This window comes from Panthera onca, chromosome X, assembly GCF_046562875.1.
Source record: "Panthera onca isolate mPanOnc1 chromosome X, mPanOnc1 haplotype 2, whole genome shotgun sequence".
Lineage (NCBI taxonomy): Eukaryota > Metazoa > Chordata > Mammalia > Carnivora > Felidae > Panthera > Panthera onca.
Window position 1 is genome coordinate 114,886,179 of NC_138357.1, and position 12,946 is coordinate 114,899,124.

The 12,946-nt window shown below is 42.0% G+C and overlaps 1 protein-coding gene across 6 annotated transcripts in view; it reads right to left on the minus strand.

Annotated features, from left to right (window-relative positions):
- Positions 1-12,946, minus strand: part of CDKL5 (cyclin dependent kinase like 5) — a 211,637-nt gene that overhangs the window by 15,873 nt on the left and 182,818 nt on the right. For 2 of the 6 annotated variants that reach the window (XM_081793072.1, XM_081793073.1), the window contains exons 17-19: positions 11,772-11,894; positions 10,495-10,614; positions 7,536-7,971 (exon numbers count right to left, since the gene is read on the minus strand). In XM_081793072.1, coding sequence (XP_081649198.1) covers positions 7,585-7,971; positions 10,495-10,614; positions 11,772-11,894 — 630 coding nt within the window. In that variant the 3' untranslated portion in view covers positions 7,536-7,584. Of the gene's footprint in view, positions 1-7,535; positions 7,972-10,494; positions 10,615-11,771; positions 11,895-12,946 lie in introns of those variants that run through there. The other 4 variants (XM_081793076.1, XM_081793075.1, XM_081793074.1 and 1 more) reach the window with 3 other exon arrangements.

A 12,946-nucleotide genomic window follows, 5' to 3' on the forward strand; every position in this document is an offset into this window, starting at 1 on the left:
GTGCTTTGACTCAGTCTTTATAAAAATTATAGTTGAAATCACAGGCCACAATTTTCTGGGACAGTAAGGAGAAATTTGGGAGTAAAGAAGTTGGTGACACAGTGCTTTTAAGAATGCCAATCACTGGGTTTTAGCTCCTACCCTCTGTTTAGAAAGATAAAGAACACTGGAGAATATTTATACATGTTCTCACACAAGTGAAGTTCTTTCCCCCATTAACAATAGGACCCACTGAGCAAATGCCCAAAGACAAAAGTGAGGGCCCAAAATGGTCAGTGTATCTGCCCCCCGCCACCTGTTTTTGTAAACAAAGTCTCACTGGAACACACCAGATTCATTCCTCTGTCTACTGCCTGTGCTGCTCTTGCACCACGACGGCAGAGCCGCGTGGAGGCAGAGTCGAGTAGTCAGAGACCTATGGCCCACAGAGCCCCAAATGTTTACTATCCGGCAAAAAGTTTGCCAAGCTCCTTCATCTTTGCTTTCTCCATCACACTGAGCAGGAGGCACACATCTTCCCATCCTCCCAAACCACCAAGCGAGCGTCTAGCAATGTGCAAAGGAGACGACACAACACCGAAGTGTGAAAGAAACCAGTTTTCAAAATGCCAGGAGGAGAAAAAAGCTTTATAAATTGGAAAAAAAGAGAATATCATCATTAAATAACAGGATTTGCCCTGCTTTAACATTACTTTCTGTCCCTTAAACTGCTTCCAACTTCAAAGGCCCATTATCCCCCATTTGAAATCAAATGAGTTCTTTACAAAGAAGGAACTAACAAGGAGCTGCTTGCTGTTCAAAAGCGAGGGACCACAGTGCTCAAGATGGGGACGGCCTGGCAATCACATCAGTCAGTGCAAAATCTGCATTTTATTAAAGACATTTGGGAAGATCCATTCAAAAATACATTGTGCTCAGTAAAAATTGACCATTTCATGCTGATAATTAAGGTTACCACGGAATAGATATTTGTATAATATTTACAGCAACAATAGAAATTTTACAGAAGTTTAGAATGGAATACATGCCAGAAAAAACTTGATAAGATGTACCAACACATGATACAAAGAGTTATATAAACACTTTACAAATGGTTCATAATTAGCTTGTGAGGAATTTAAATATTCAACACTTTAAATTCAGTTTGGATTCAAAAATTAAAAAGGTTAACACCACGTCACACCCTTGCCACAGTAAAAAGTATGGAATTACACTCTGTATTATGGATTATAAAGTCTGTGCAATTAAGAATTTCCACTGATTCTTCATCTACCACAAATTTGGATGTTACATCATTCTGGCTTATCCCTATTTTTTATTTCATGCATGAGTAGGGTTCTCGAAGTCACCCTGCCCTGTGTCTTCCCAGATACCCCCTTTGAACTTCCTAGAGATTGAAGAAGCTCAGAACAGTCTTCTAAGTATATACAGAATAACTACCTGAATTCGAAATGGCACAAAGCAATTCTTGGAGATAGGAATTAGGGGCAACTATTTTGTTTGGTTTTATTGTTTCTGTTAATCAATCCAAGTTTACAGTGAGAATCCACTTCTCGCGATCATAGCTTACCCCTCCAGCCTGACTCAATCAGTGACCAAGGAGGAAACAAGGAGAGGGAAAGAGACTGAGAGGACTATACTCACTTGTGTACCTCTAGTGAAAATGGAGTTCGTACGAGCTTTGCTTTCCATTTTGGAAAATCTAAGCCACGGTGGAGAACTTAAAAGTTCTCCAAGAGAAAAAGCTTCATTTTTTTTTTTTTTTCTTGAAACTCTGAATGCTTTATAACTAGAGCTTTTGATGACTCTGGCGATAAACACTTTAATCCCCCAACAGGGACAAAAGTCAAGGCATCTACCTTTTCTATTCCTGGGTTTCGTCCGATTAGCCCTGAAGCAGGGCGCTAGGACAAACTTGTCTATGCCTGAAACGAATCAGATCAGGCTTTTGGGAAAGTAACATCCCAAACCAAAGGAAGTCCTGAGGAATTCTTAGCAGTCTGTCAAAACGGAAGGGCTGGAGGAACAGATAAGGCCTCTTTCTCCCTGATACTCTGTGCTGGAAGAGTAGCAAACAAGGCAACTTCTAATCTGCATACAACATGGAAACTGATTTTTTTTTTTTTTTTTTTTTTTAAGATTCCAAAGGAGGGTCAAAATACAACCCGAGGATCAAATGGGGTTCAGAGAGCGTAACCTTATGGGTAATGGAGGGCCTTAGAAGTGAAACCAGTTTCACTGCCGCAGTTCTCTGGCCCTGGAAATCCAACGTGCAGACTACTACAAATTTTTTCTGGCAAAACAAAAGACAAACTCCCTCAAATCTGGGAGTGAACAGTTATTGAATGAAGATACAATGTAGGTCATGATCATCTTTAATATCCTATAGGAAATACACAGAAAGGTGGGCCAGTGCCTGGAGTAGAGAAAGGTGGAGTCAGGACCAGGCCTAACGCTGATGAATCAACAAAGCACTAAGAGAAATGAATATTTACGTAGTAACTGACTTGGCACAAGTCTATGATCTTTTATAGTACATTCAGTTAAAAAAGAATAGAATAGAATAGAATACAATAGAATAGAATAGAATAGGATAGAATAGGATAGGGCGGCAGGCCCAGAGTTTCCTCGCCACCTTACTTCTACCACATTGTGTGTATACAGACAGACAGACAAGGGACTCGCCCTGTCACGGCCTCATTTTCTTGCATTTACTTATGGTTTCGAAGACGGAATTTTTTACCCAGCTGATGGGTCACACCTCAAGATATTCTATATATCTCAGCTGGTTAAGATACAAAATGAAGAAATCAGAACCACTTACAAGTTTTTGTTTTGTAAGATGGTTCTTTAAGTCTCTGAGAGAACGTTCTTGTGAGATTCTGGCCCTGGAGATTAGCAACAGGACACTTTTCTGCAGGCCCTTTTAAAGAAACCATTTATCTATCTATTTATTTATTTATTTATTTTAAGTGTAAATCAGTTTTCTCTGCCTACACACTTTAATAGTGATGAACTGAAGGAGGCAAGGAAATATTTCAATATGCTCTGACTCGGTTCAGTGTATCACATACCACATCCCCAGCTCACAACAGTATGAGTCTGTGGATCTCAGTGCTCACATGGAGCTCAATATCCCACTATAATGTAGGAGTTAACGAACTTCTAGATATAAAAGCAGTGCTCTCCAGAAAAAATGTTGTGACCAGGAGAGAATATGCAGATTTCTGAGTCCCAGCTGAACTCTGGGAATAAGTCGCAATGAGCGATTGATTGCCCTTGCTGAAAGTTGGGTCACCACCAGGACCTTGGTGAACAGAAATGGACAGAGCCTTCTACACACTTGAAAAGTAACCCTCTGGCCGTTAAAAAAAGTTGTACACTTATTGAGTCATTCTCAATACATAGCTAGAAGAAAAATAAATGGCTTTTTTTCCTTATTTACTCTAAAAACTAGTTTAAGAAGTGAGGATACTATGACGTTAACTAAGATAAGGGGTGCTGGGAAGGGAAAATGGGATAGCATTTCCTAGCGAAGTCCACTAATTTTCAGATTAGGAACATGCTAAACTGGCTAACTCTACAACCACAACATACTTTATAATACATGACACGACTAGAAACTAACCAGCACAGCTCTGAGCTTAGAATTAAAGCACAACTGCATATGGCAAATCTTAAAGCAGGTTTTAAAACAGATTTAACCAAAGCGTACAGCACAAACACTCCTGTAACAGCCACATCACAACCACCAGTAAAGAGTTTTTTGCTTCTAATCGGTCTGTCATACGCCAATATTTGTAAAGAGCTATTAAATGACTTGAATAAAAAACAATGACATTTTCTTTTGGGAGACACAGCTAAAAGCCATGGATGCCTTTGAGCAGTTGGTAAAAATCATGCCAATCTGCCAGGCTGCTGCTTGCTTCTAAATATAAGCCTCATGGCTCTGTGAAAGATTTTCTAAAGATGGTGACCTAGAATTTAAGTTCTCAAACACCTATAAAGCCACTCTGGTCTCCTCCCAAAGAATGCACCGTTTAGCAGGCCCAAGACAATGAAAACAAACAGGATTCCAGGGATTCAAAAAGAGTGGTAGAAGATTCTTTCAGAGACTAGGATACTGAAGAATTCATACCCGCAGTTTCTCCCGTAGCCTGGAGAGAGCCAGGACAGAGCCAAGCTCTGCAGACGAGTGGGCCTGGAGTACAGTAGAGCAGGGTTTCTCAACCTCCCCACTACTGACATTCGGGGCTCATCATGCTTTGTTTGTGGGGGGGTCCTGTGTACACAGGATGTTCAGCAGCATCCCTGGCCTCCACCCACTAGATGCCAGGGGCACCCTACCGCTCCCAGTTATAACAACCAACCATGTCTCCTGACATTGCCAAACGTCCCAGGGAGGCAGAACTGGCCCTGACTGAGAACCACTGCTACAGAGACGACTCACTGGAGCTCCTTAGCACGGAGCACTTTTGATCTTGGGCTCTGAAGAGGCTAACCCTCAGACTGAGACCAAGCAAGGTTCAGTAAAGTTCATCCAGGACTTCAGAGAAGAAAAACGAGGATGGCGACAGAGCAAAAGTAGAAAAAGAGCGAAGCAGAGTTTCTTTTCAAAAGGTGATCAGCAACACTTCTCTAACACAAAGTGATTCATAAGCCTTCATTCAGCCATAGTCTATCCTTTAGGAAGTAAGGGCAGAGAATAGAACGTGGACATCGTAACTTTCCCTTCCTAAAGAAAATGTAGACTTTCGTGACTTTAAATCAAGTCCTTCTCATTGTGGATGGCAATTTTTGTGAGGTCAATGATTCATCAACCGGAGGAAAACAACAGTTAAAAGCTAAGAGAGGGCCCATTAGATTTGAGAGAAAACTTGACCATCCCCCACAGCGAGCAGGAAGAGAATTATACATGCCAGAAGTGTGGATTGTAGTTCACTTATTACAGCTTACTGAGGTCGATGAAAAGTCAGAATGGACAAAAGCTGAGAAGAGGATAAAAGAGCTACCTCAAAAATACTAGTTGAAAACACTGTAGATATTTTCTGGCTCAAATCTGGGAATGTACAAAAAGTATGTATTGACTCTTCATCAGTTAGGTTTACTTTGCTCTAGGTAGAAGGCAATTATTCTAGCCCTTCTTTGAAGAACCATCATGAATATAAATGTTCTGCAAACATCTGAGATCCCAGTGTTAGCAAGGATGAAAACATGGGAAACCAGCCCCTAGGTGACAACGAGCCTCAAATGCCACAGCATGGCAATGTGACTGCGCAGTTCCTAAGCGCACAGCACAGTGAGAAGTCTTTCCGGAGGAAAAAATGTAGTTTCTGGTCTGCAAGGGGGGATACAAGGTACAAATTTAGTATGAAAAAGAAGAGTTACACACCCTTTCAGAGTCATTAGTGTCCAGGCGAAAACTGCTAAGGTTCGCGTCACTTATATAACTGAGCAGCTGCCTGGGAAAAGCCAGAATTCAGAGCTACTTGAACAGTACAGAACTGGTGAAAGAAACAAGATATAAAAAGAACTGAAGAGCATGCAGACTATTGGTTGGAATCAACTTGTTTTAATGATAGTACCCAGTTGAGTTTCATTTTAGTGCCTATTATACTTATTAAAACCAAATAAAAAGCACCTTAAAATGACCTCTATATATAATCAATACACATCATTATAGTAGTTATATAAAAATGTAATATGCACACAATTTAAGCTTCAAAGAAACCAAGACCTTTTCATTATAATCTTCATAATCATCAGAGCTGATTCTCAAAATCTCGGGGGAGGGGGAACAGTAACTCAGCACATTTCAATTATCCTGACTTGATTCAGGGGCTTATGCTCTCAGAATCCTGGGACAAGTAATAAATATTGAGAAGTTACCCCTTTGAGGGGTGTGGGATGGGGGAGCTTTAGAAATATTATTGCTAAGAGACTACTTCCAAAAATCTAATTCTTTTGATGGACGGCGTTGAGGTGATTTCTGTCAAGGATGGCCCAGAGACACTGGGCTATAACCCTTGCTGGCGAAAGGCCTTGATGACGCTTGGGAGTAACTTGGGAGTTGAAGGAGATCAAATGAGGAAAAGAAGTCCTGTTCTGACCGTGTGTGTGTATATACTGATGTACATGCTAACCTTGTTATAAATGGACAGTCCCAGGAAGAAAGAGTGAATACAGCAATTTTCTCTACATCTGGAATTGCTTCTGGAGCCTTTGAAATATACTGGAAAGAGCAACAGCAACAACAACAACAACAACAACAACAACAACAACAAAACACTTAGAAATAGAAATGCCGCACATGTATCTCACACCCCACCAGCCAAAAGTCTCCGGTACAGTGCACAGGATTCAGGAGCATAGAGCTGGTCTGCAAGACCTGCAGACAGGTGCCTCTTACGAACTTGCAACTAGGAATGTTCACTGGCAAATCTTTGGTCTACACTCTACACTAACGCGAAGGAGAAGAGCATATTCTCTCTACGAAGACCCATGAGTCACCCTGGATCTGTTCTCCCCTCAGGTACAGGGATCGTCCCTGGATGCGAACAGGAGCCAACCGTGAGGACGGAGACGAGGCGTGCTGAGCTCTCACTGGCCTAGCTGGCTTTCTTGCCTGTGGGTTCGGAAGGAGATGCTGCATCTCATCTGCTACCAAGGACCACGTCTAGAGGCTACTGCTGGGGCCTAAAAGTTGAGCACGGTTCCCACTGTTGGTCACACAGAGCCACAATTCAACTCCCTTGATTAGAAGTATAATACTCACTTCATATCACAAATGTATAAAAATATGGCAGATAGTGTCATAACGATACTTTCTTTAAATGATTATATTTAGAAAACAGACAGATATTTACCATATATATATATTTATATATAGAATAAAATACTCCTGATGCAATATATAAATGTTACTGTTTAGTTTTTATAGAAACTACTGTAGCTGTCCCACTGCTTCACAATGTTCCAAACAGCTCAAAATAACTTTACATTTAACATAAAAGGTATGATTAGAACAGTACAATATTAATTATAAATAAATGTTACAAATCCTATCAAATATGGGAGTTTAGAAAACAATTTAAGACATACAGTTAGTTCATCTGCTAACCCTTCAAAGGGATATGCTTGGATTACAATAAACCCCACGTTTAGTTTAGGCAAAAAAAATCTGTGGTAAGGGCATCGGTCAACATGAATTCTTCTATCCCTTGCAGTACCAGAACATGCCCTGGCTTTCCCAAGTTCAACAGGGATTGCACTAAAGCTGGAATGTACAGGGGAGAAACTGGCAAGAATGTCTTCTTCCTCAGTGGCACATTCTATCCATTCTCACACGAGATCCGAGGGGACTGGTGGTCCCTAAGGAACTCCTGTGCCTCTGAGATCCCTGACTAGCATTTGTGGCCGTGAGGAGCCAGAGGGCTCCACACATACAATATTGCACTCACCTTCATAAAGCTGAAAACACTGGCTGACCACCCCAGCCCAGCCCAGCCCATTCCCCACCCACCCACACCCTCCCGCCCCCTCTCCACTGGCTTACCTACCCCCCATCCCCTACCCCAGCGCACACTACAAGGCTGTCTCTTTTAAATCATTCAGATTTGGCATTCGAGACCGATTTGTTCTGTTATAAGGGTGCCCGTTTGGCCCACTCTTGGCACCCAGCTGTTCAGAGTAGGAGGGCCCCTCTGTGGCACTCCGGCTCACAGAGGACACGTGCCAACCAGGGTCCATCTGACCTGGCAGCTGGAGGGCTGGCCGGCCCTTGGGTGTGGGCTCCTGCCGGATGTTACTGCTCCCGCCAGAGGCCTGGCTCAGGGGGTGGATCCGAATTTCTGAGAAGGAATTTTTGGCTTGTTGAGTTGTTAAGGGCTGGAAGCGGGGGTCTGAGGAAGCCGGGTGATTTGAGGCTGAAGAGAGATGTAACAGCTTGCGCAGTGATTTTAACGGCTGGCTCTGAAAGAAAAGAGGAGAGCGCACACAGGAGTTCATTTAGAGTAGACTGGAGAGCTGCGAGAAGTGAGCACAGATCTGAGATGACTGCTTGTAGCCAGCACAGAGGGCATGGGGAAGGAGGGGCTAAATCCAGCCTTATCTGTCCTTCTGTTCATTTTCAGATAAGATCAAAGTTATTTATCTTTAATGACAACTAGCTAAGAAATCTAGAGCTGGTGTGGTGGCGGATCAAAGGCTTAGGCACCTTCTATCTGGCTGCATCCCATCTTCACAGGGAAAGGATCTCCTGCTTCAGCCAGCAGGGAGCAGCAGAAGGAACATGCCTCTCCCTTTTTGAGAAGACTCCCCAACAGCTCCGCATAAAGCTGCCACTTATTTTTCACAAGCCGGGACTCAGCCATTCAACCATATCTAGCGGCAACAGAGAACTGAAGAAATGTAATGTTTCAATTAGGTAGCAGCGTACTCAGCTACAAATTGCATATCCCCCTTCTGTTCTTATCTCCCCGATTTTCCCTTTCCCTTGACATTGCAAAAATCTAAACGTTCCCTTTCCACACTTTTACTTTTTGGGGGGTAGGGTAAGATGTGAACACTGAAAAGTGAGCAAAGCAGAGAAAAAGGAGCAAAAGCCCTACAGACGCTAAAACACAGTTCACTCACAGGAGGTTCTGGATTTCTAACATGGGCTTAAGAGCTGCCCTGCTTGTCTGCTGCGTGGCTGGAGCCCAGACCCCACTGGTGCTGTACTGCGCAGGGGGATTGTGCTTCAAGGCAGAAGGGAGGGTCCTGGCAGCCATTTGCCCCACACTGGCCAACTATTCTCAGGCAACTGCTGAAATGTGGGCTTCCCCACTGGCGAAAGGTGGCTCACTCCTTCTCCTCCTCTATGTGCTGTGCGATGAGGCCACCATCAGAAGAGGCATGTGAAAGCATCCTGAAATTCAAGGTCCAGGGACCCTGCAATCAGGATGTAGCCCTAGCCTCGGGGCACCTCTGGCTGCCAACCTTCAAGGGCCATGCGTTTAAGGGCTCAGCAAAGTTTTAATAAAATGTCGATGATCTCAAGGAACAGAGCACTGAAATCAAAGGGAAATTGCTTGAGAATGGACTCAGGTAGAAACTGCTCCTGAGGAAGCATCCTCCGTGGCCATTCCAAAGTCTGCCTGAGAAAGCTCTGTGGTCCCCAGGGAAGGTGGCACAGTACGGTACACACCGTAAGTGTGTTTTTTGTTATTGAAATTGGTATGATAACACAATGCGATTCCTGGTGATTTTTATGGCCCTGACCACATGTAACTATCGAGCAATTACAATAATTTGGGTCCAGCTGGATATATAAGGTAACCTGAAAAGAGCTTCTTAGCGAAACAAATGGCTACACAAAAAAGGTTCTAAAGTCCCACGTTCTTCTTTATAAAACTGGGAAGAGGATGTCAGGCCCTCACTCAGAGCCCTGTGCTCTTAATTCAGATACATGTCCAATAACATGGATATCTGGTTCCCTACACCTTCTCTGTCCCCTTCCCTCCTCCCAGCCTATACTACGTGAGAAGCAGAAAATATAAAAGGTTGGGCAAATGCAAGTGAAATCTGGGAACTTGTGTCAGTGGCTCTAAGTAACAGTTAAAGAAAGTAAACAAAAAACCTATGGAAATAGACCCTCTTCCTCCGAATCACAGAAATCTGTGGCCATCTATAGGTACAAGAAGTCCTAGAGCCTCAAAAGCTCATACAGGCTATCAGAAATTATAGTACAGAGGAATACTGGGTTTATAAAAATATTAATATGATCAAAAAACTAGTTAGATTATGTTACTGGGCTCATTATGGGATACTGAAAAGATGCAATATTAAAACACTCCTAATCAAAACAGTTGTTCAAAGGAGATAAACCTCAGTTACCTAAAAAATTTACTGATTGCATTTTCTGCTTATTCCCCCTATGGCAGATAAATGTGATTGCACAATACTGTCTAATATGCAGTTCCTAATGCAACTGCTCAATTTCTATCAAAAATAGTATTGATTTCATAAGTTTATTCTTTCAAGAAAGGTTATCATGTCTGTCTTTCAAGGCCTAATTCATATGCTACCACATTTAACGAAATCTTCATCTTCCCACTCTCACCTCCCCTGCATTTGATGGCATGTCTCACTTTTTACCATGAATGATGATTATTTATAGATTCTCTCTCTCTCTTCTAGGATATGTAGTATTTATGGGCTGGGACCACACCTTAATTATCCCTCTTAATCCCCTCCAACATCCACCCACCACGCCCAGCCTGGGCTAGCTGAAGGCTAATGGAACCTCACTTTTTTTCCCATGAGGACATGGGTCACTGAAACAAGATTCATTTGGACTCCCGAAATGCATCTGGCTATTAGAGAGGGTATATTCTGAGGAGGCTCTCAGCCTTGTTGTAACACAGAGGCTAAATTCCTCAACCCTGCCCTCCACTCAAGAGAGACAGCCACTGCAGAGTCTAAGAATCTAGGAGTGAGGCAGGCACCGCTCACTTGGGTCTGTAAATCAGAGATCTTGTCAGGACGCCACTCCTTTGGTCTGCTGCCCGGGGTGCTAGCAGAGTGAATGGCTTTCTGTAGTGTCAGAAGGTCAGGGCCATCAGGATTGGGTACCTAGAGCAGAATATGGACAAAGATTCAGTAAGAACCCCATTAAGCCTAATTAAGATATGCAACCACACCCAAGAGGAGAACAAAAGCAAATCAAATGAAACCGAAACTCGACCCCGCCGCCCCCCATAAAAAAAAGAAACCAAAACTCTCCCGACGTTCACAATGCAAGTGATGCCAGTTAAATTCTGCTGCCCTCTTAATAATTTTCCCTGCATTAGGAAAAATTGGCAGATGTCATGCAGCTTTGTTAAAACCTCAACCCTTAAAGCATTCCCATGCTGTTAGTTTTAGTCGCTGTAAGAGAGAGCAGTTAAATTGGGCTGTACCAGGAACTGCTGTCGTATCCTCATTCCATATTGCAGTTAGGTTATGAACCAGTTCAATAAAACAAAAATTTGCTCCTGCTGGGAAAATGACCCAAACACTGTATTTGGCGGTGCCCAAAGAAGGCTAGCAGGCTTTCAAGGATACCAAAGTGGGAAAAGTATGGTTTGAATCATATTCCCAAGACACCGCCCAGCATATCTGGGTCTAGCGTTATACACTATAAAAATGCTGGAAATTTGTGCCACAAATTCCAGATGAATGCAATTGGTCCATTCACCGATTTTGGTGAACACAGAATAATGCCAAATGCCAAGCAAAAGCCCTGGCTTTACATTAAGTGACCAGCAAAAGCTAGAGCCAGGCAAGGAAAAAGCAAATCACCAACCAAGAGAAGGTGTTTTCGTGGAGCCTGCTAGCTCACTCAATTTGGTCAACTCAACTTGGTTTCAAAGAACAAACTGCCAACCAAGTGTTAACAAACTTTGTGAGTCAAATGAAAAGACACTGTTAATTGTAAATGTTAATCAAATTCTTTACAGGAAATAAGGGATTTTATGAATGCCATCTGCCGACAAGTGGGTAACCAGACAACCCAAACTAGTTCTTCCACTAGTTTGTTTAATAGCTTTTTATGCTTCAACTTCCTTAACTGATTCAGAAAATCCAGAATGGTGAAGAATTGATATTTCAGTGAATTTATGGAACTGGCTCAGGTACTTAACTAGCACAAAGAGAATATGACCCCATGAAAATAAAAGACATGCTGTTGTCATCAGTAAAACAAGTTTACTGGAGCAGTTTTCAGGGCTACCATACATAAAAATGGGTACCATGGGTGGAGTGACTACAGGAAGCTTTTTCAAAGAAGAACTATGCTTTAAATGATTCTTTGAATTAAAAAGAGGAAAGAGGGATTTCTTGATGCTTGGATTCTCCCCGTTGGTGGAATCTGTCTGCAATATAAGATACAAATAAACTAATTGCAAAAAAAAAAGAAAAAAAAAGAGAAAAGAAAAAAGAAAAGAAAAGAAAAAAGAAAAAGCAAAGAAAGAGAAAAAAAGAAAAGAAAAAAAGGTGTTCTTACTGAAACTCCTAGCCCTTGGAAGCCCTGATACTGTTAAATATTGATAGTCACTTAAGGAATCCCTGTGCTGTTGTGTGCACCTAGAAGAAGTTCTGTGTCATTTCTCACTTGGACATGAAGATGCCAACAATGTAAATTCAAGACCTACAAAAACTTCAATGTATATAAAGAACGTGTGGTCATGATCCTTACCTATAGTAGGAATGCCTAGAAACCTACACATATCTATTCACATTGAGCTTAACAAAACATTTAAGGATTTATTTATTATCAGAAATACGATTATTATAAAGAACTATGTTTAAAGAGCTACTGATGAACTTCAGTCTTTTCCTAATTGCTAGAGAGGACTTCAGCAACTAAATAATTGACCATGTAATCTGCCTATAGGGGGGAAAAAAAGAGAAGATACTGCAAACCCTTTTGAGCATGGTCTATTGAACCAGAAAACATCACTTGGAAGAGGAATTATCACTGTTACAGGATTCTACCATCAAGGAAGAAGCCTGGTTCCACGCTGTTAAAGAAATATTTACCCCATGGAAACTATGTGGCACAATTCAGAATACAGGTTTTCAAAGTGAAAAAACAAAGTTCAATCTTTAAATTGACGCATGATTACCAATTGAGATACTAACTAACTAGGCTACAATTACCAAGTTGGCAAAGTCACCATATGCTCTGAGGGCTTATGCAACTCTGGATGTGGAACTGAGGCCAGATTTCCCAAGGCGGCTTCCAGATTTGCTTGAGTCAAAGCAGGCACCTTTACAATACAGAATTATTTTTTGGCACCACTCTTCCCTGTTTTGGATAGCTCAATTGTCAGAGATTGAGAATATATATGAAGGCATTCATACCACCTTGTATGAAGCCATTCAAGGAAGATAGCCCATGAAGGATTCTGTTCCCATGATGGGA